The following is a 19790-nucleotide window of genomic DNA, read 5'->3' as shown; positions in this document are numbered from 1 at the left end:
GGAGATATCCCAGAATGCTTTTAACTAAAATTACTCCCTTTGTTTTGTTATGCAGCCCGTCTTTGTTTTGTTGTGAACCTCGGGAGCTCCGTTTCTACCGGAGCTGTTTATCAGCTCCTGTTTGCTGTGATCAATCTGTGAACAATCAAATGAGATCCTCCTCCCTGTTGTGAGCAGCTCTGTGGAGCTCCTCGGTTGCCCCTGCTGCTATCTAAAAAACAAACACACAGCTCCTGTTTGCTGTGATCATCTGTACCTGGCTGTAAACAATCAAATAAGAGGCAGGCAAGGAAACAGCGGGGAGTCGTGCAGGCTGTTTGCAATTAAGAGTTAAGACTAAGGGGTCAGAAAAATGTTCTGATTTTTCAAGTCAGGAAGCTAAACACTCAGTGTTGGATCCAAACATCCCCTCTCTCTTTCCCCCCGCTCCCTGTCACACTAGACCCCACTCCACCCCCCTCTTTTGAAAAGCACGTTGTGGCCACTTGAATGCTGGGAGTCACCAGCCTGAAGCATCACTCCCAACAGCGCTGAAAATGCTGCAAATGGGATCACACCAGATGACCCTGAGGGCAAACTGGAATCCACACACCACAGCTCCTACAAAGCTGGATGACCAGCGCAAACTAAACATCTAACCGTAACATGTAGCCAGCCACCTGCTGATTGATTTAGCAACAGCAAAATGAAGCAACTCCTATGAACTAACATAGGGAAAAATCCCTATAAAACTGGACTCTAAAGACTGAGGACTTTGGCTTTGGCTACACTTGCACTTCAAAGCGCTGCCGCGGCAGCTCTTTGAAGCGCTAAGTGTAGTCAAAGCGCCAGCGCTGGGAGAGAGCTCTCCCAGCGCTGTCCGTACTCCACCTCCCTGTGGGGAATAACGTACAGCGCTGGGAGCCGCGCTCCCAGCGCTGGGGCTTTGACCACACTGGCGCTTTGCAGCGCCGCAATTTGCAGCACTGGAGAGGGTGTGTTTTCACACCCTGCTGCAGCGCTGCAAATTTGCAAGTGTAGCCAAGGCCTCTGAGTCTATGGTTCTGCTGCCAGCCTCCAGGAGCATCAGATGCATCTGACACAGACTCGGCTCCATCCTCATGACCAAGATACCTGGCCAGTAACTTGGCATGAGCAACATCTAGGCTGGTAACTATAACACCTATACAGAACCTGAATGAATGATTGTGTAAATGAATATGTGTGTGTGTGTAAGGAATAAGTAGTGATAGGAATAAGTAGTAAAACAACGTTGTTTACTGTTATCTTTTGTTTTATTATGGTATTTACAATAAATGTGGCATCTTTGCCTTATCCCTCTTAATAAGATCCTGCTGGTTTTTATTATATTGGTATAACAAGTGGACACTGTATTTCAAATACAATCTAATCAGTGCTATGTAAAATGACATGCTATCCATAGCAGCACAATATCCTTGGATTTATATAATATGTCCTTCTTTGTTGCCTTCTTTACTACTAAATACAGTCAACCAAAAATGTAATTTTTGAGTCCACCAGTACGCCCAGCACCTTTTCCTCTGCCACATTAATTCATTTGATGTAATTTAAAACTGTATTTACTTTGGGCATTATCTCTACCTAAGGGCATCATTTTACATTACATTTCATATTCCACCTCTGAGTCTGTTTGTCTAATCCATCCCTCTAAGTCTTAACTATTTTCTCTATTTTGATATTATCTGCATATTGTATCTTTGTCTGAATTAGTGATAAAAATACCAGACCAGTTCCTGGTGGTCAGTTGGCAATACGTGTTCCAGTACAGAACCCCATGGTGCTCTGCCTCACCAAATTCCACAAAGAATACAGATCTTTAATTCCCATTCTGTTTTCTACCTACCAATCAGTCCCCAATTCATTTTAATAATGTATTACCTAACCCAGTGGCTCTCAGACTACTGTACCCCTGGTTCAGAACCGCTGGCCTAACCCATATTTTGTTGGTATACAAATTAACACATTGTGTAAAACTTCTGAAAATTTAGACATTATGGAGAAGTGAAAATTCCTCCTATTATTCTGGTCAGTTACCTTCTTCTTGCAAACCTAATTTTATCACTTCTTGACCTCATCAGAATGAAACCAATCCTTCTCAGAGTTCCAATGGCACACCTTATCCTGGGAAAGAATGTTTCTAGAAAGCTTGGACCAAATCATACAAAGTTTCAGAGATACCAAGCTTTTTAAATTTCCCTGTCATTCACATTCTCCCAAAGCTTTTTTAGGCTAGAGATATTCCTGAGATAGATTAAACTGTATAAGGAATAGATAAGGTTGGCTCAGAATTTGTGTTTCTAACATGGTGCAATGGGTTACTTGGATAATTTTAATTCAAGCATTTCCATACTTTGGAATGTTCTGTGTAGTTTATAAAGATGAACTTTAACTTGACATTTGCATGCATGGTTTCTGAGTTCTCTTAAGGGTATTTCTTGTGATTGAAAGAATCCGTCATTTAATTTAATCCTTAACTTCCGGTTAGCAAAGTTTTTACTGGGAACATTAATACTTCCTGTCTGTCTGAACCTTGTTCCACCGCTTGTTCAGGGAAAGCCCCTGGTGGGCCAGGCCGGTTTGTTTACCTGCCACGTCTGTAGGTTCAGCCGATCGTGGCTCCCAGCGGCCGCAGTTTGCTGCTCCAGGCCAAGGGGAGCTGCTGGAAGTGGTGCCCAGTACGTTCCCTGGCCTGCACAACTTCCAGCAGCTCCCATTGGCTTGGAGCAGTGAACTGCAGCCACTGGGAGCCGCGATCGGCCGAACCTGCAGACGCGGCAGGTAAACAAACCAGCCCGACCTGCCAGGGGCTTTCCCTGCACAAGCTGTGGAACAAGTTTGGGAACCACTAATCTAGACTAATAGCTATATTTAACATGATTGATCTTTCACAAATTCTTCTTTAATTTCAATCTTCTGATTTTAATTATATATTTTATTGCCTTTTACACCCAATTCACCCTGCAGAGCCAACATGCGTGGAGAGAAGGAGCTGGATTCTAGTCCTTCCTGTGTATCATCAACAAAATTGATGACTGAATTCCAAATACAATACACTGCCGTTATCTGAATTGCCTTGGAGACATCCAAACCTTCTGCATAACTGGGTGTTCAGCTAACCAGAAGCCCTATTAACTAACATAGGGCTACATGGGGGGACCACGGTGTAGGTTGAGATAACTAGGATTTTTGGTAAAGGAAAGCTGGATAATTAGAATTATACTGTAATTACAGTTGTTTTAACCCACTGAAGGCAATGGGGGTTTTACATATGTGGCTGAGGACAATGGGGGTCACTAAAAATTTGCATGCAGAATTTATTCTTGGTGATGAACTGCACAAAAAAAAAGAACCCAACTCGATGCTAAGAGCTCAATGTGAGTTTGCAGGGCTGGGAGTTAGAAAAAATTCCCCCACCTTATTTATTTATTTATTTGCAAATTGAGCATATTTGATACAGAAATCCTCGAAACTTGGGGCCTCATAATGCCATTTTAAAGTCACTTTTTCAGAGTAGAACCTCACTTTTAATTTTGTTCTAGGAGAAAAGGGTGTGTCTCAGGGTTTTTAGGGGAGGAATAATCTGTTTGAAAATTTAAGGTATATATGTTTATGTATGTATATATATATGTATATGTTTTTTGTTTCTAGAGACTGCAACAATGTCCCATTTCAACAAAGCCGAGCAAGATGACTGGATGACTGTTTATCTGAAGTATCTCTTGTTTGTGTTTAATTTCTTCTTCTGGGTAAGTGTGACTTCTTGGTAATTCTACGGAATAAACTTGTTATAAAGACACCTTTTGTTTGCTCACTTGTCTAACTTGAAATTACTTATTTCGGATTAAATTTGTTGTGTTCTGCATAGTGGAACTGGAAGAAGGTATGGAGCTGGCTAGGTGGGTGCCTGACAGTTGTGTTCAGTGATGCTTCGTAGCCCCAAGGGATCATGATAAACTGGGTGGGGGAGGTGGTTAGGCAGCATATGTTGCTGGTAACATCTGAGACCCTGATTCAGCAGGTCATCTCTATTCAGCAAAGAATCCTTAACTTTAGGCAGGTGCTTAATCATTGACTACAGTGGGACTTAAACAAATGCTTAAAGTACTTTGCTGAATAGATATGGACTTAACTCAAAGCATTGATATCAGTGGGAGTTAGGCTCCTAATATGCTTAGGCACTTAAGAAAATCCCATTAATCCTAAGTGACTTTCCCACAGGCACTCAGCATTTTAGTGGCAAAGCTGCTCAGGGTACGGCTACAGTGCTGTTAAACACCTGTGGCTATCCTGTGTCAGTTGACTCGGGCTTGCAGAGCTCAGGCTACAGGGCTGTTTAGTTGCCATGTAGACGCTTGGGCTTGAGCCCTGGCTCTGGGGGCCTCCCCGTCATGGGGTCCCAAGGCCTGGGTTCCAGCCTGAGCCCGAATAGCTACACCACAGTTAAACAAACCCAAAGCGTGAGCCCAAGTCAGCTGACTCAGGCCAGCCGCAGTGTTTAGTTGCAGTGTAGATCTACCCTCTGGGTCAGATTGTGAGCCCCTTGCTCATATTGGTGAGCACTGACTCCTCACATAAATAATTACTCACCAGTGTGACCAAAAATTCACAGTCTGGCCCTAAGCAAATAAACCCCTCATCCATTCACAGTCCTGTGTGTGCACTGAGTGAACAAAGAGTCTGAGTATGCCTACTCTGCAATCAGGGGTACGGTAGCTTGCAGGAGTAGACATACCTTAGCTAGCTTTCATCTAGCTAGCTCAGGTCCTGAAGCAGTGAAACTGCAGCAGTGCATGCTTCAGTGCAGGCTGTACAAGCCCACTTGGAACCCTGGATAGTCACTCACGGGGCTAGCCCGTGCTGAAGCACACACTGCTGTGGCTTCATTGCTCTGGGACCCAAGTTGGCTAAATTAAAGCTAGCCGCAATCCATAATTGCAGTATAGACATACCCTTAAAATCCCCTTACCAGGGTAGGGAGCTACTGTTGCTGCTTGGACTTTTATTTCTTCACTTACCCAGAATGACAGTGGCTGAACAGGAATATGTGGTTTTGGGTTTTTTTCTTAAGCCCTATTTATAGGAGACTTTACACTTTTTATTTATGGTTGCAATAGATGAATTGTTCTTTCAGCTGTATTTATATTTTTGATGTTATTTTATGTAGGGTAAATTTGCCACATATATAGCTTGCCTTTTCTTAAACAGTACCAAGGTCCACTTTACATAATTAATATCTTTAGATTTTCTAAAAACTATTCCTAATTCTATTGGGCTGTGTTTAAAAGAGAACATTTGATTTCTTTGTGCTCTGTTCATCTCCATAAAAATGCCTTCTAACAGGTGGTTGAGAAAGGAAGGCGAATGTGTAGAAAAGCATATAGTTCCTGATTCCACAGGACCTGAAAGTTATGGGTTAATGAAGGGCTTTTCTTGCTTCCTCACTATTTTAAGAATCACTTTTAGCCAGAGCTTACTTGGAGGCTTTTCATGCCGCTCACATATTGCCTCTGTTCACTCTATCCCTTAGTACATCATTATATTTAATCTTAACAGCTGTTCAAGCTTTAGAATCTTCTTTTGATCTACTTGACTCCAAATAGAACTTGGTGGTTCTTATTTTCTTTGGGAAACGATGTTAAAAAGCTGTGTGCGAAAACTAATGAACTGCAAATTATATCTGATCGTTTGAAGGAAAATCCACTACACATGAAAGAAGTTTTTGAAAGTCATATTTAAGCTTTTAGTATTAGAAGGATAGTTTTGTACAAGACTTAAATAGTTTGGATGTTCATGTTAGGTTCCTCTTGTTTCTGGAAACAATGTTGGAGAAGACATTTGAGACATCATTGCAGATTACTAATCGTTTTCCCGATGCCTTCTAGATCCTTTCAGACTTCTCATTTTAATTCAGTTTTATGTTGTACTTAGAGAACAACTTTTATGCCACTAGTTGATGGGGAGAGAGTAAGGCGCTTCAAGTTGGGCATGCCAAAATGAAGTCACCTCTAATGAAAGGCCACTTTTTAACATCTCTCCTGATGATGCTCCATAGAATCACAAAAAAGCAGCTACTGGTGTTAAAAATCTGAGTTTGCATCAGTTTGTTTATATCAGTGCCTCTTTCTGCATAATTTAGAGTGCATGCAAACGTCGGGTACAAATGGAAAGAAACTTCTGATTTTTTTACTGCAATGATAAGTAAACCTTTAAATGTCTCACCTGCTGAAATAGAAATACCTAGTAATGAAAGTCTAGATGGGCTAGAAAACAATTCTACAATAGCTTGTATACCTCTAGATTTCAATAGTATGCTAGTCTTTGCTGTACCATTTCAGGTGTATTAACTAAGCACTGCTTTTTAGCCAGCACGAACAGCATTCTTCTCCTGTCACTTTTTTTCTCTCTTCAGACTTTATTGGTATGGAGCATTCTGAACTGGCTGAAAATGTTTTGAGAGCTGTGTCTGAAGAATTTGTCAGTTTTGTTGTTTGTTTTATTTTTCTGTCTTTGAAAATTTTCTCTTTGAAATTTGCCTGCTGAGTGACCTAGGGCAAGTCTCTTCACCTCTCCCTCTGTTCACCTCAGTGTCCCCATCTATAAAATGGAGATAATGATATGGACTAGGACTGTCGATTAATTGCAGTTAACTCACGCAATTAACTCAAAAATATTAATCGTGATTAAAAAATAATCACAGTGTTAAACAATAGAATACTAATTGAAATTTATTAAATATTTTTGGATGTTTTTCTACATTTTTAAATCTATTTATTTCAATTACAACACAGTATACAAAGTTGACAGTGCTCACTTTATATTATTTTTTATTACAAATATTTGCACAGTAAAAATGATAAACCAAAGAAATAGTATTTTTCAATACACCTCAGACAAGTACCATAATGGAATCTCTTTATCGTGTAAGTGCAACTTACAAATGTAGATTTTTTTTTTGTTACATAACTGCACTCAAAAACACAAGAATATAAAACTCAGTCCTACTTCTTGTTCAGCCAATCACCAAGAGAAACAAGTTTGTTTACATTTACGGGAGATAATGCTGCCCACTTCTTATTTCCAATGTCACCTGGAAGTGAGAACAGGCGTTCGCATGGCACTTTTGTAGACGGCATTGCAAGGTATTTACGTGCCAGATATGCTAAACATTTGTATGCCCCTTCATGCTTTGGCCACCATTCCAGAGGACATGCTTTCATGCTGATGGTGCTCATTAAAAAAATAATGCATTAATTACATTTGTGACTGAACTCCTTGGGGGAGAATTGTATGTCTCCTACTGTGTTTTACCTGCATTCTGCCATTTATTTCATGTTATAACAGTCTTGGATGATGACCCAGCACATGTTGTTCATTTGAAGAACACTTTCACTGCAGATTTGACAGAACACAAAGAAGGTACCAATGTGAGATTTCTGAAGCTAGCTACAACACTGAACCAAGATTTAAGAATCTGAAGTGCCTTCCAAAATCTGAGAGGGATGAGGTATGGAGCATGCTTTCGGAAGTCTTAAAAGAGCAACACTACGATGCAGAAACTACAGAACCTGAACCACCAAAAAAGAAAATCAACTTTTCTGCTGGTAGCATCTGACTCAGATGATGAAAATGAACATGCGTCGATCAGCACTGCTTTGGATTGTTATAGAGCAGAACCCGTCATCAGCATGGCGCGTGTCCTCTGGAATGGTGGTTGAAGCATGAAGGGACATATGAATCTTTAGTGCATCTGGCACATAAATATCTTGCAACACTGGCTAAGACAGTGCCATGCAAACACCTGTTATCACTTTCAGGTGACGTAGACAAGAAACGGGCAGCATTATCTCCTGCTAATGTAAACAAACTTGTTTGTCTGAGCAATTGGCTGAAGAAGAAGTAGGACTGAGGGGACTTGTAGGCTCTAAAGTTTTACGTTGTTTTATTTTTGAATGCAGTTATTTTTTTGTACATAATTCTATGTTTGTAAGTTCAACTTTCATGATAGATATTACACTACAGTACTTGTATGAGGTGAATAGAAAAATACTATTTCTTTTGTTTTTTACAGTGCAAATATTTGTAATAAAAAATAAATAAAAAGTGAGCACTGTACACTTTGTATTCTATGTTGAAATTGAAATCAATATATTTGAAAATGTGGAAAATATCCCAAACTACTTAAATAAATGGTATTCTATTATTGTTTAACAGTGCGATGAATCACACGATTAATTGTGGTTAATTTTTTTAATCACTTGACAGCCCTAATGCAGACCTCTTTGGTAAAGTGCTTTCAGATCTACTGATGCAAAGTGCTACATAAGATTTAGGTACTATTACCATTTATTACACTGTGTCACCTTAATCACTGTGACCAGTTGTGCTACCCTTAGTAAGTACTCATCAAGGGGACTGAGTTGAGTAAGCCCACCGAAGTCAGAGAGACTACTTGAGTGAGTAAGTGTTCATCACAGTAAGTAAAATCTTGCCCCACAGGGTCTTAAAGGTCTGGTCATGCCTACTTAATCTGCATGTGGGGGATACTTTTATATGCACAGATCTCCCCCTTTTGCATGAAGAATGGGGAGAGGAGTCAGCCATTCTTTACAGGTCTGGGATTCCACATAGTGGGAGCAGATGAACAGTGATCATCTTTCATGCTGAGGCAATGTTAAAGCTAGGATGGTATATGCAGGTAGAATACTAGGAAGCATACCATGGAGGAGATCAGAAGAAGCACCATATTCTTCAGAGTGTATTCCCCACGACAACCATCTATATTACAGAGAACTGTTTTAGCTGTGCAGAGCCATCTGCACACACATCCAGGCTGCTGCCAGAAAACACACAAAGGCTATTTTATTTTTAAACATGTAACTTATGTGCAGAAGTTCAAGCACATAATGTACTTTACGTCTCCTTCATACTGAATGATAAGACTTATTTTTATAATATTGTTTAGAGACCACGGGTCAAATTCTTGTTTTTACACCAGGGATGAATTTGGAAACTTGGCCTCATGATTAACATCACAAGTATTATAAATTTGTATTTGTGAACTATCTATAGGCCCCCAACCGAGATCAGGACCTCATTATGCTAAATGGTATAGATACTTAGTAAGAAACAATCCCTAGCCCGTAGAGCGTGCAGTTTCAATAGAGATGACAAAGAGTGAGAGGTCACGCACAGTAGGTAAGTAATAGAGCTTGGAGTAGAACCCAGATCTATCCACTAGACCAAACTGCTTTTCGATAATGGCAAAGTTGTAGCTTCATACTCTCAGGGGTCAAACCCTGGGGTCTTTTTTCAGTTTCTATTTTTAATCAATGGGAGCTTTTCCTGAGTAAACACTGAATAAGGATGTCAGGTTTGGCCCACTACATTAATGCAATTGTGCTGTTAATGTAGTTTTTCTCAAATGTATATCTCTGCAGTGGTTTTTTTGTTTGTTTGTTTTTTTAAATTGCAAACTATGAAGTAGTTGGCACAGATGGGCTATGTGGTAACATTTTTAAATAGAATTTGCTTTTAAAGCACTGCTAAAATAAATTTTATATTGATTTCCCACAAAACGTTTTTTTGGACCCCACTGGATTTTTCAGAGCAGGAATTTGGTATGCAATTATTTAAAATAAAAAAAAGGATTAATCACAAACCTTGTTGGAATTTTAACAATGCTGCATTCAGTCTGTTCAGATTTCAGCATATGGGATGACTGAATAAATACAAAAAAAAGAGGCGTGAGACTTGATTAAGGTCAGTACACATGGTAGCACGGGCTCACTTAAGAGGCCTTTGCTTTCAAAGTCCAATTTCTAATTGACGAAACCTAGAGAAAAGGAGAGAACCTCCATCTTTCAGAAAGGGGGGAAATGGTTTGTCATTTAGGACATAGAGAAAGTAACTGCATTTAAACTCTTTTCACATTGTTATTTGTATTGCAGTAGCACATAGGGGACCAGTCATGGATCAGGACCCCCATTGTGCTAGGCACTGTATAAAAACAGAACCACAGCAGAAAACAGACCCTGCCCATAAATAAACAGACCCTGCTTTCTAAAGTAAAAGTTCATTTGATAGATTAGTGACTCCTTCCTGAGGAAGGAATAAGGATGCAAGGAGGGAGTATAGCTGTGGGATTTGTAAAGCAGATACAATGCCATTTTCTAAAAGTGTGGGTCATCCTATATTCATTCCCACAGGAGTCTGCGTTACATGAGCCTCAATATCGCTCCACTCTTGCCGACATCCTTGCATCTTAGATTTGCAGTTCTGAAGAGTAAGATCTTGTTTGCAGCTGGTTTTAAAAGTCTCATGTGGGATTAGAAATTCATGTTTTGTTTTAGACAGGGCTCAAATGGTGATATATTGTTAGTGTGAATGGTTTCAAGACATTGGTGTGGACACACTTCTGCTTGCCCCAGAATGGCTCCCTGAAGGATCCGTGTCTACTGGTTCGAGTTGGAGATGGCTCCTGAGAGATCTAGGTTCCATTTTCAGTTCTGCCACTGAACTGCATGCAAAGTTGGGCAAATCATTTAGACCAACATTGTCTCAAGGGGCACCTACTCTTGGGTACCTCCATTTTTGTGGGTTCCAAAAAAAACCAACCAGGCCCTAGGTGTTTCTAGTTGAAGGGCTGAGTACCTACAACTGCTATTGACTTCATTTGGAATTGTGGGCGCTCAGTGCGTCTGAAAATCAGGCCCTAGGTGTTTCAAATTGAACAGCCAAAAATGGATACACACATACACATTGGCACTACACAGTTGCTTTGCGTGGCTCCTTCAATTGGATGAGAAATTCCCTTTAATTAACAGCTGTGAATGGAGGATTCATTTAGAGGAAGTAAATGTATTTCATTTTGATTTATTTATTTTTTTTTTGTTCTGAGTTGGGGCAGTGCCGCAGATGATTCAAGCAAGAGGAGGAGGAGCTAATGCAGAGAATAATGTAGACTAATCTTGCCATTAAATTTTCTGATTGACTGTAGGCTGTCACAGTGACATTAACAGACAGAAAGGAAAGGAGATTTTTAAAGAATTCAGGATATCATCAATAATCTGAAAGGAAAAAGTTAGAAAATTAAACCCCATAAACTTACCGTGACAGCTAATTAAGAATACCTCATTAGTATCACAGAAGTTATGCATAGCTCAGAACAAAAAAAATTGTGTGACAGTGTTTTGTCTGTAGGGGGAAAAGTACGGTTAAATAGCAAGGTGTAAAAGTGTACTTGGCACCCTAGAGTAGTGTTTTAAAAATGTAAAATTCAGCCCGTGCTAAGGTAAAACAGAACGCAAACTCTGACAGGTTAGATGTAACACTGAGAGCAAAGGGAACTTTGGACCAGAAGAAGTAGCAAAAGATATAAAAGCAGCAAAGAATCCTGTGGCACCTTATAGACTAACAGACGTTTTGCAGCATGAGCTTTCGTGGATGAATACCCACTTCTTCGGATGCAAGTAGTGGAAAAAATTCCACCACGATTTCAACAGCTTCCACCCCTCCATCAACCTCAGCCTGGACCAATCTACACGGGAGGTCCACTTCCTAGACACCAGGGTGCAAATAAGTGATGGTCACATTAATACCACCCTATACCGAAAACCTACTGACCGCTATGCCTACCTTCATGCCTCCAGCTTCCATCCCGGACACACCACAAGATCCATTGTCTACAGCCAAGCACTGAGGTACAACCGTATCTGCTCTAACCCCGCAGACAGAGACCAACACCTAGAAAATCTCCACCAAGCATTCTCAAGACTACAGTACCCACACGAGGAAATAAGGAAACAGATCAGCAGAGCCAGACATGTACCCAGAAGCCTCCTACTGCAAAACAAACCCAAGAAAGAAACCAACAGGACTCCACTGGCCATCACATACAGTCCCCAGCTAAAACCCCTCCAACGCATCATCAGGGATCTACAACCCATCCTGGACAATGATCCCACACTTTCACAGGCCTTGGGTGGCAGGCCAGTCCTCGCCCACAGACAACCTGCCAACCTGAAGCATATTCTCACCAGCAACTGCACACTGCACCATAGTAACTCTAGCTCAGGAACCAATCCATGCAACAAACCTCGATGCCAACTCTGCCCACATATCTACACCAGCAACACCATCACAGGACCTAACCAGATCAGCCACACCATCACCGGTTCATCCACCTGCACGTCCACCAATGTAATATATGCCATCCTATGCCAGCAATGCCCCTCTGCTATGTACATCGGCCAAACTGGACAGTCTCTAAGGAAAAGGATAAATGGACACAAATCAGACATTAGGAATGGCAATATACAAAAACCTGTAGGAGAACACTTCAACCTCCCTGGCCACACAATAGCAGATTTTAAGGTGGCCATCCTGCAGCAAAAAAATTTTAGGACCAGACTTCAAAGAGAAACTGCTGAGCTCCAGTTCATCTGCAAATTTGACACCATCAGCTCAGGATTAAACAAAGACTGTGAATGGCTTGCCAATTACAGAACCAGTTTCTCCTCCCTTGGTTTTCACACCTCAACTGCTAGAACAGGGCCTCATCCTCCCTGATTGATCTAACCTCGTTATCTCTAGCTTGCTTCTTGCTTGCTTATATATACCTGCCCCTGGAATTTTCCACTACTTGCATCCGAGGAAGTGGGTATTCACCCACGAAAGCTCATGCTGCAAAACGTCAGTTAGTCTATAAGGTGCCACAGGATTCTTCGCTGCTTCTACAGAACCAGACTAACACGGCTACCCCTCTGATAAAAGATATAAAGACAATAATTAGACATTTTAAGTACATCAAGATTCAGAAGCCTGCAGGAGAGGCAGTGGATTCACTAGACTGCCAGAGGGAAAATCAGAGAATAGATTACAGAGAAGCTAAATGATTTCTTTGCATTGGTCTTCAGAACACAGCATGATGGGGAAGTACTTTCCCTAGGGTTATTCTTTACAAGTTGAAAGAAGTGATGAAACAACTCTGGAAATTAAATTGCATTAAATCATCAAGACTGGATTCTATTCATCTGAACATTCTTAAGGAAATAAAGAATGAAGCATTTCAGCTGCTAACAAATATATACTGTAATATTTAAACAGCTACTATGCACGAGGCTAGGAGTGTGGTCCACTTTATATCTATCTCTAAGGGCTTAATCCTATGAGGTGCTGAGCTGCCTCAACTCCCACTAATGTAGGCTGGAGTTGAGGGGGTTCAGTATCTCAGGAAACAAGCTTCAAAAGAGGTGACAGTAACAATAATGCATAGTTTTAATATAGCGCTCTTCATTCTCTAGATCTCAAAATGCTTCACAAAGGAGGTGAGTATCAAGGGCACCCAGCAGGCAAGTGGCAGAGCAAAACCAGAACTCAGGTCCATTCCTGAGACCCTGAGTGCCAGTCTAGTACCCTAGGCGCCAGACCGCGCTGCCTCTCAAGTGGCATCTTGGCCATTATAGACCAGTGAACAATATAGGCCGTTACAAATCAGTATCTGGAAATATAGTTGAGAAGATTACTAATTATAAAGCATGTTGGTGAGTAAAAGTTGGTAGGATCAAACCATTCCAGCTTTTACTAAATTGTGCTTCTCTGCCTTATTGGAATTAACTAACTAATGGCTAGATGAAAAGCGTTTTAAATGCACTAAAATAATAAGCAAATGATTTATTTAGACTTTCAAGAGGCTTTTGACAGAATCCTTCAGAGAATTGGTAACCACCAGGTAAAAATTAAAGACCTGCTATGGGTTTTTTTTAAAAGTGGGTTAAAAGATAGGAATATAAATGTAGGGATAAATACTAGGATCTGTACTTTTCATTATATTTATGATCTGAAACAGGGATTAATCATGAGGTAGCAAAGTTTTCTGGAAAAAAATTAAGTCATTCAAATTCATACCACAACTAGGTAATTGGGTAACCCAATGGGAGATGAAATTAAATTTAGAGCTGTACCTTATAATATTCCTTATGTTGCCCCGTTTTGAGCTGAGTAACACAGAAAATACTATGTCACAATATAAGTAGCTGGAATGTATGTCCCAACCTTCAGTGCTCTGGTAATCTCATACAAGACATAGCAGATATAAAAGAGTTCCAGAGGCATGCCTCAAAAATGAATACAAGTGTAAAGGGCTCTTCTATACAACAAGTGATTAAAACACTAGGGACTTGTCTACATAGTGGGGTAATGCACACCACGGAGATGTGATTTCTAAGGCACACTAAGGAGTTCCATGTTAATTGGTCTGTTTAGACAAGTGGTTCTCAAACTTTTGTACTGGTGACCCCTTTCACATAGCAAACCTCTGAGTGCGACCCCCTCCATATAAATTTAAAACAGTTTCATATATATTTAACACCATTACAAATGCTGAAGGCAAAGCGGGCTTTGCGGTGGAGGCTGACAGCTCGTGACCCCTCATGTAATAATCTCGTGACCCCCTGAGGGGCCCCGGCCCCCAGTTTGAGAACCCCTGGTTTAGACCCTTCGGGTGCACACTAAAGGTTCCCTAATGCGGTTTAATATGCTGCTGTTTATACTACATTAAAGCACACTAGGGAATCTTTAGTGGGCACCAACAGGGTCTACATGGACCAATTAATGTGCAACATGTTAGTGCGCTTTAGAAATCACCCCCCTGTACTGTGCATTACCCCACTGTGTAGACAAGTTCTATGTGGGAGGAATAAAAGTAGATTAGCTAGTTACAGTATTTACTATAATTAATATATATAAAAAGACCACTGATTCCATTTGCTGGTGACCCTTTTTGTTCATGAATATTTAGTGCAGGAACATTTGCAAAAAGCAAAACCATTGCAAACAATAGTGAAAATAAATACTCATGGGTGCTTTTATCTAGAAATGGAAATGCTCTTATAGGGTTTGTTTTGTTTTTTTTAAATAAAAACTCTTTCATGAATAGCTTGTAAAAATAATAAACACCTCCAAATGATGGACGTTCCTAACAGTCATGCTACAGTTTGCTGGCATAGGAAGAATATGAGGCTAAATTCACCATTAGCTATTCAGTGTCCATTGAAGTTAAACAGAGCTGTTCAATTAACTTCCGTGGTATTTGGATCAGGCCTCAAATAAATTGTTTTCTACAAAGAGATTGCCCAACTCTGCCACTCGCCCTATTCCAGAATATAAAGGCAAAACTGACATGGGATACAAGGAAATAGTTTTTGTGTAACTTTTAATCTGTGGAACTCTCTGCCACCAGATATAATTGTGGCAAACAGGTGAGTAAGACAAAAAACAAAAGCATACATTTTTATATGAATGAGCCTCTTTAGTTTGGTCATTGTCCTAGGCAGGATATTGGACTAGCTAGACCATTGGACTTTTCCAGAATGACACATCTAATGTTGTCCACGTTTTTCTTGACTGAAAATGTTGTGGTTATAAAGTTTTCCTAGCCATCTTATTACCTAGTAAGTCATTTGCATATTCTAATGAGATACATTCTGTCTTCCAGCATTTTTCAGATATCTCAATACCCAAACAACCCGGGTCTGACTACTACAATGAGTGTTAACAACTATAGTGAGTCATTTGCTTGTCTGTTTATCCTGGTGTCAGAACTCCAGAACAAGAACATTAGTCCTCAGGCTAGTGTAGAGAGTCTGCTTTCAAACCTGGTATCTACATGTCTGTTTGATTTTTGCCCTCCTTTGAAACAGGAACTGGGATGAGAACAGCAGCAGGTGGCACAGCAGCCCCAGCTAAAAGCTTTATCAGCTTTGTGACAGGTCTGCTCAGGATCACAGTTGGTTCTGACTGCTATGTTTCTCTGTCTCCCACAGCAGAACGTGAGTGCATGGGCACCATTCACTGGGCTGTACATGCTGGACTTGATTCTGATCTCACTTACACCAGTTTTAAAACTAATGTGAAAAGAGACTGAAGCTCGGTATTCTAGGTATAATCACACAAGACTATGTAGGCCTGATCCAGCAAAGTATTTAAGTGTGTGCTTAACTTTAAGCATGTGATTCATCAATGGGGCTACTCTGGTGCTTAAAGTCAGACATGCACTAAAGTACTTTGCCAGGATAAGGGCCATAGAGGAGTAGAAAAACCTAGGTCTATGAAATGACGTTTTGGAATATGTAGCTCAAAACCACACTGGTTTCTGCCCTACCTGCCACATCATATTTTAAGTTTACATCTAATTTGCTGTCCACTGTCCCCATTAGATGTCCTTTGGTATTATTACTTTCTGAGTTTCTTTCAATTCCTTCCAAATGCTGTCAAGGTGCTCAGGGAGCTGAACAACATATTAAAGGGAATAATTATGGTAAAATAAAAACACAAGAGCAACCCTTATTAAAATTGAAGCAAATAAAACCAGCTAAATATCTCTTTTTTTCAGATGTTTTCCCCAACTTGCATTTTTCAGGTCTGAAGCTTATTTTGCTCCCCTAATGTCCAGCTTTTTTCAGCTATTGTGTATTGTTCTGTTCTCATTTATTTTTAAGACCCCCATCCTTTGTGGATTTCATTTATGGTCTGATGATCCACTTTTTTCCCCAAATCATGAATGAATGTTAAATAAAACAGGACCCAATAACAATCTCTGGAGCACGCCATTAGAGACATTAGCCCATGATATGATGCATTGCTGTTGATCACTCGGTACCTCATCTCTATCTGGGCAGATATCGTTTTGATAACATGCTCATCATGCTAGTGTCTGAGCACCTTACACTTTTTGCTGCGTATGCTTGTTGCTGTTACTTGTATTACAGTCGCATGTAGAGACTCCACATGAGATCAAAGCCCCATTGCTCTAGACCCTGTACAATCTATGCCTGGAAAAGCTTACAATTAAAATGGACAAGACAAGGATGAGTGAGGAAACAGAGAGGTGAAGTGATTTGCCCAAGGTCACAGAGCAGTTCCCTGGCAGAGCCTAGAATAAAACCCACCTCTCCTGAGTCCCAGTCCACTTCCTTATCCTTTGGACCAGGGTCATTCTTGCTCTCCAGTCCACTGTATGAAGTAATTGATCCTTCAGGCAATTTTTGATCTGTGTCTCAAAGCTTGTTTCCAACCCAATTTCAGTGTTGGTCATCCTTGGTGTACAGGATGGAAAATTTATCAGTGAATCAAAGCACAATGTCGGTAGCTTTTACAAGCTCATGTTTGTTTACTACAGTACCAATTATGATTTTGAAACAAACCACAGCATGTCAGAATGGATCAGAGACCAGCAGATTGTTTCCACAGAGTGGATGCTGCTGTAATACCGACGCTGTAGCTGACATTTATAGTTACTGGCCTTTCTTCTTAATTATGAAGTCTGGTAAAAGCCTAGGGCAGATCAAGTTTTGTTGCAAAATGCAGCGGGATGAACTTCAAGTGTTAGCATGGTCTCTATATCCAGTGCAAATGCAGATTTTCCTGGGACAGGGAAAAGGTTTGCAAAAGCCTTTCTGCTGATGTTTTGACAGTTAATTAACCTGCTGAGGTAAGAATGTCTAACAAGAAGCAGGGTAAAAATCTGAGCTTTTAATTCTTCCTGTTAAGAAAATTCTTCAAATTTAATAACACAAAATATTTTGATTGCTGCAGCATATTTCAGTGCTTAAAAGCCCAGGTTAAAAATGATGTGTTTTATAGTAAGCATGATGTGCCAGATTTTCAAAGGTATTTAAGTGCATAAAGATGCAGATAAGCAGCTATTGGGATTTCAGAAGTGGAACTGATCCAAAGGCCATTGACAGCAATGGAAACACTCCCACTGACTTCAGTAGGCTTTGGATCAGGTCCTGAGCCTGGGTAGTAAGTGTTCATAGTAAGTGTGGACTATAAGATCTTATTGGCACATGCTAGGAGATAAAGTTTGTAGTACTGCATTGCCTTGAGAACCTATTTACCTAGGGAAATGACCTTTGAATAGAAACTTAGTGTGATACCAAGCAAGAGATGAACTATTGAGGATACGTTGAAGGGCAGAATCTCACAGCCATGCAGTGGGAAGAAACATTTAGAAAAAACATTACTCAGGCTGTAGAATGCATTATAAATATGGCACTGAGGCATGTATGAATTCCTCACTGAACTTTTAAATCCATTAGCTAAAACTCACTTCAGTCTAATCAACTGCAAGGAAAAATTAATTGGTTATTTCTTTTCTAGCCCTGAGTAATTCATCGCTGCCCTCGATTCTGCTTTGCCACCTGTTTGGCACTTACAGAAGATGAGTGTTTCCATTCAGTGTGATTTACTTTAGATCTGTATATTCTGCTTGCTGTTTCTTCTTCCTGATGCAGAGCCCTCTCATGGCCAGCCTTTTTCTAATATGCCCTTTGATTAGATTGCGCTGTACACTCTGTACCTAGTGAAGTGTTTTATTGAGACATTTGCTTAATTTTTTGGCAGCGCAACATTTTGACCATCTAAATCAGTGTCTCTGTTCAATCTGGTGTTCCTCTCATTCGTAACACAGCTTTTCTTTGTGTTTTCCTGCTAAAATGCCGCACGCTTATATTAGACCCTTTGTGTTTCCAAAGTTCCTAGGTCAAGTAAAAACAAAGTACCTGGGTGTGGGGGGTGACAGAAATGTATACTGTCGCTTTTTGTGAGGCGCTGCTGCATGGCTAACGTCTGCTCTTGGACAACTAATGTTAGAGATGGCTGAGTAATATTTGCTGTATATGAATGATATTTTAAAAATAGAATAATTGTGTCCGGTTCTAATATTTGTAACCTACTCACTTTTGAATGAATTCACCTAGTCCCTTACATTAGGTGCACAATGAGGGGGCAATACGGAGCCTTTCTCTCCACCCCAACTTTCTGTGCCCCATGAAAAGGCTGGAGAGAATTGCAGTGTGTGCTCAGGTCAGTGTGCTCCCTCACTCCTTCCCTCATACCTCCCCCCACAGAATGTGGGGATGGGCAGGGAGGGACAGAGGGTATGTGGAGCTACGACTCAATCCCCTATTGTACTGGCCAGTGGAGCTGAAATATGCTCCACTCCATAGAAGGGGAGGCAATGTGAGCAGTCCTCTTATGCGCCAAGATGCTTCTGAAGCTATTCTGCCTCCCTGTGCCAGGATAAGATCATTATTTATAAAAGGCCTGTCGTCCCTTTTGAGTGCTTGTGCCCCATTTAAGAGGCTATTTTTATCACAAGTTTGGCGTTCTTTCTTAAAGCCCCAGCTGCTGGATTCATGAGATTGCAAGAGAAGCACAATTCGTTCCCCACCCCCAAAATGAAAGTTTCTCTAGCCCTTGTTGTGAAGAATAGGTTGAAAACATGAACCAAGTGCACCCTACAGGTATACAAAACAGAGGTATACAAAAAGAACCCCAATTTATTTATATATTTTTGAAATCTCATGATTTGTAAGCCAGTATCACAATTTTTGTGGGTCCTGACTTACGATTTTTGAACACTTGGGGTTGATAATAATAGAATAGTTCAGTTTCTTTATGGGTAACAGATAAGTACACATGATGAACCCTAGTGAGGATTAGTCTTGATTTTTTTATGCTGTTTAAATCTCCTGTATTCGAAAGGGAGAGGTTTTCAAAACAACCTCAACACTTGTGCCAGCATCTGGAGCGTCCATTTGCTGCACAGAGTGGATAGACAGACACACTATTATTCTGATTTGCAAATGCCTGACTGGCTTCCGGGAATATGTGTTTTTGTGCTAGGGAATGGAGGAGCACAACAGCTTTGAATGCACAAATTTAGATACTGCTTTGAAATGTTTGCCTTAAACATCTGGAGAACAGTA

General features: G+C 40.5%; 1 protein-coding gene across 22 annotated transcripts in view; it reads left to right on the top strand.

The window, feature by feature from the left end:
- TSPAN11 (tetraspanin 11) overlaps positions 1-19790 on the top strand; it is a 203203-nt gene that overhangs the window by 24265 nt on the left and 159148 nt on the right. For all 22 annotated transcript variants that reach the window (XR_005598407.1, XR_005598397.1, XR_005598377.1 and 19 more), the window contains one exon: positions 3670-3767. Coding sequence is in view for 13 of the 22 variants with exons in the window: in XM_039538458.1 (XP_039394392.1) it covers positions 3681-3767 (87 nt within the window). In the remaining 9 variants the exon portion in view is untranslated. The remainder of the gene's footprint in view (positions 1-3669; positions 3768-19790) is intronic.

This window comes from Mauremys reevesii, linkage group 1, assembly GCF_016161935.1.
Source record: "Mauremys reevesii isolate NIE-2019 linkage group 1, ASM1616193v1, whole genome shotgun sequence".
NCBI lineage: Eukaryota > Metazoa > Chordata > Testudines > Geoemydidae > Mauremys > Mauremys reevesii.
The sequence above is the reverse complement of the archived record's forward strand: the minus strand, read 5'-3'. Positions and strand labels throughout refer to the sequence as shown.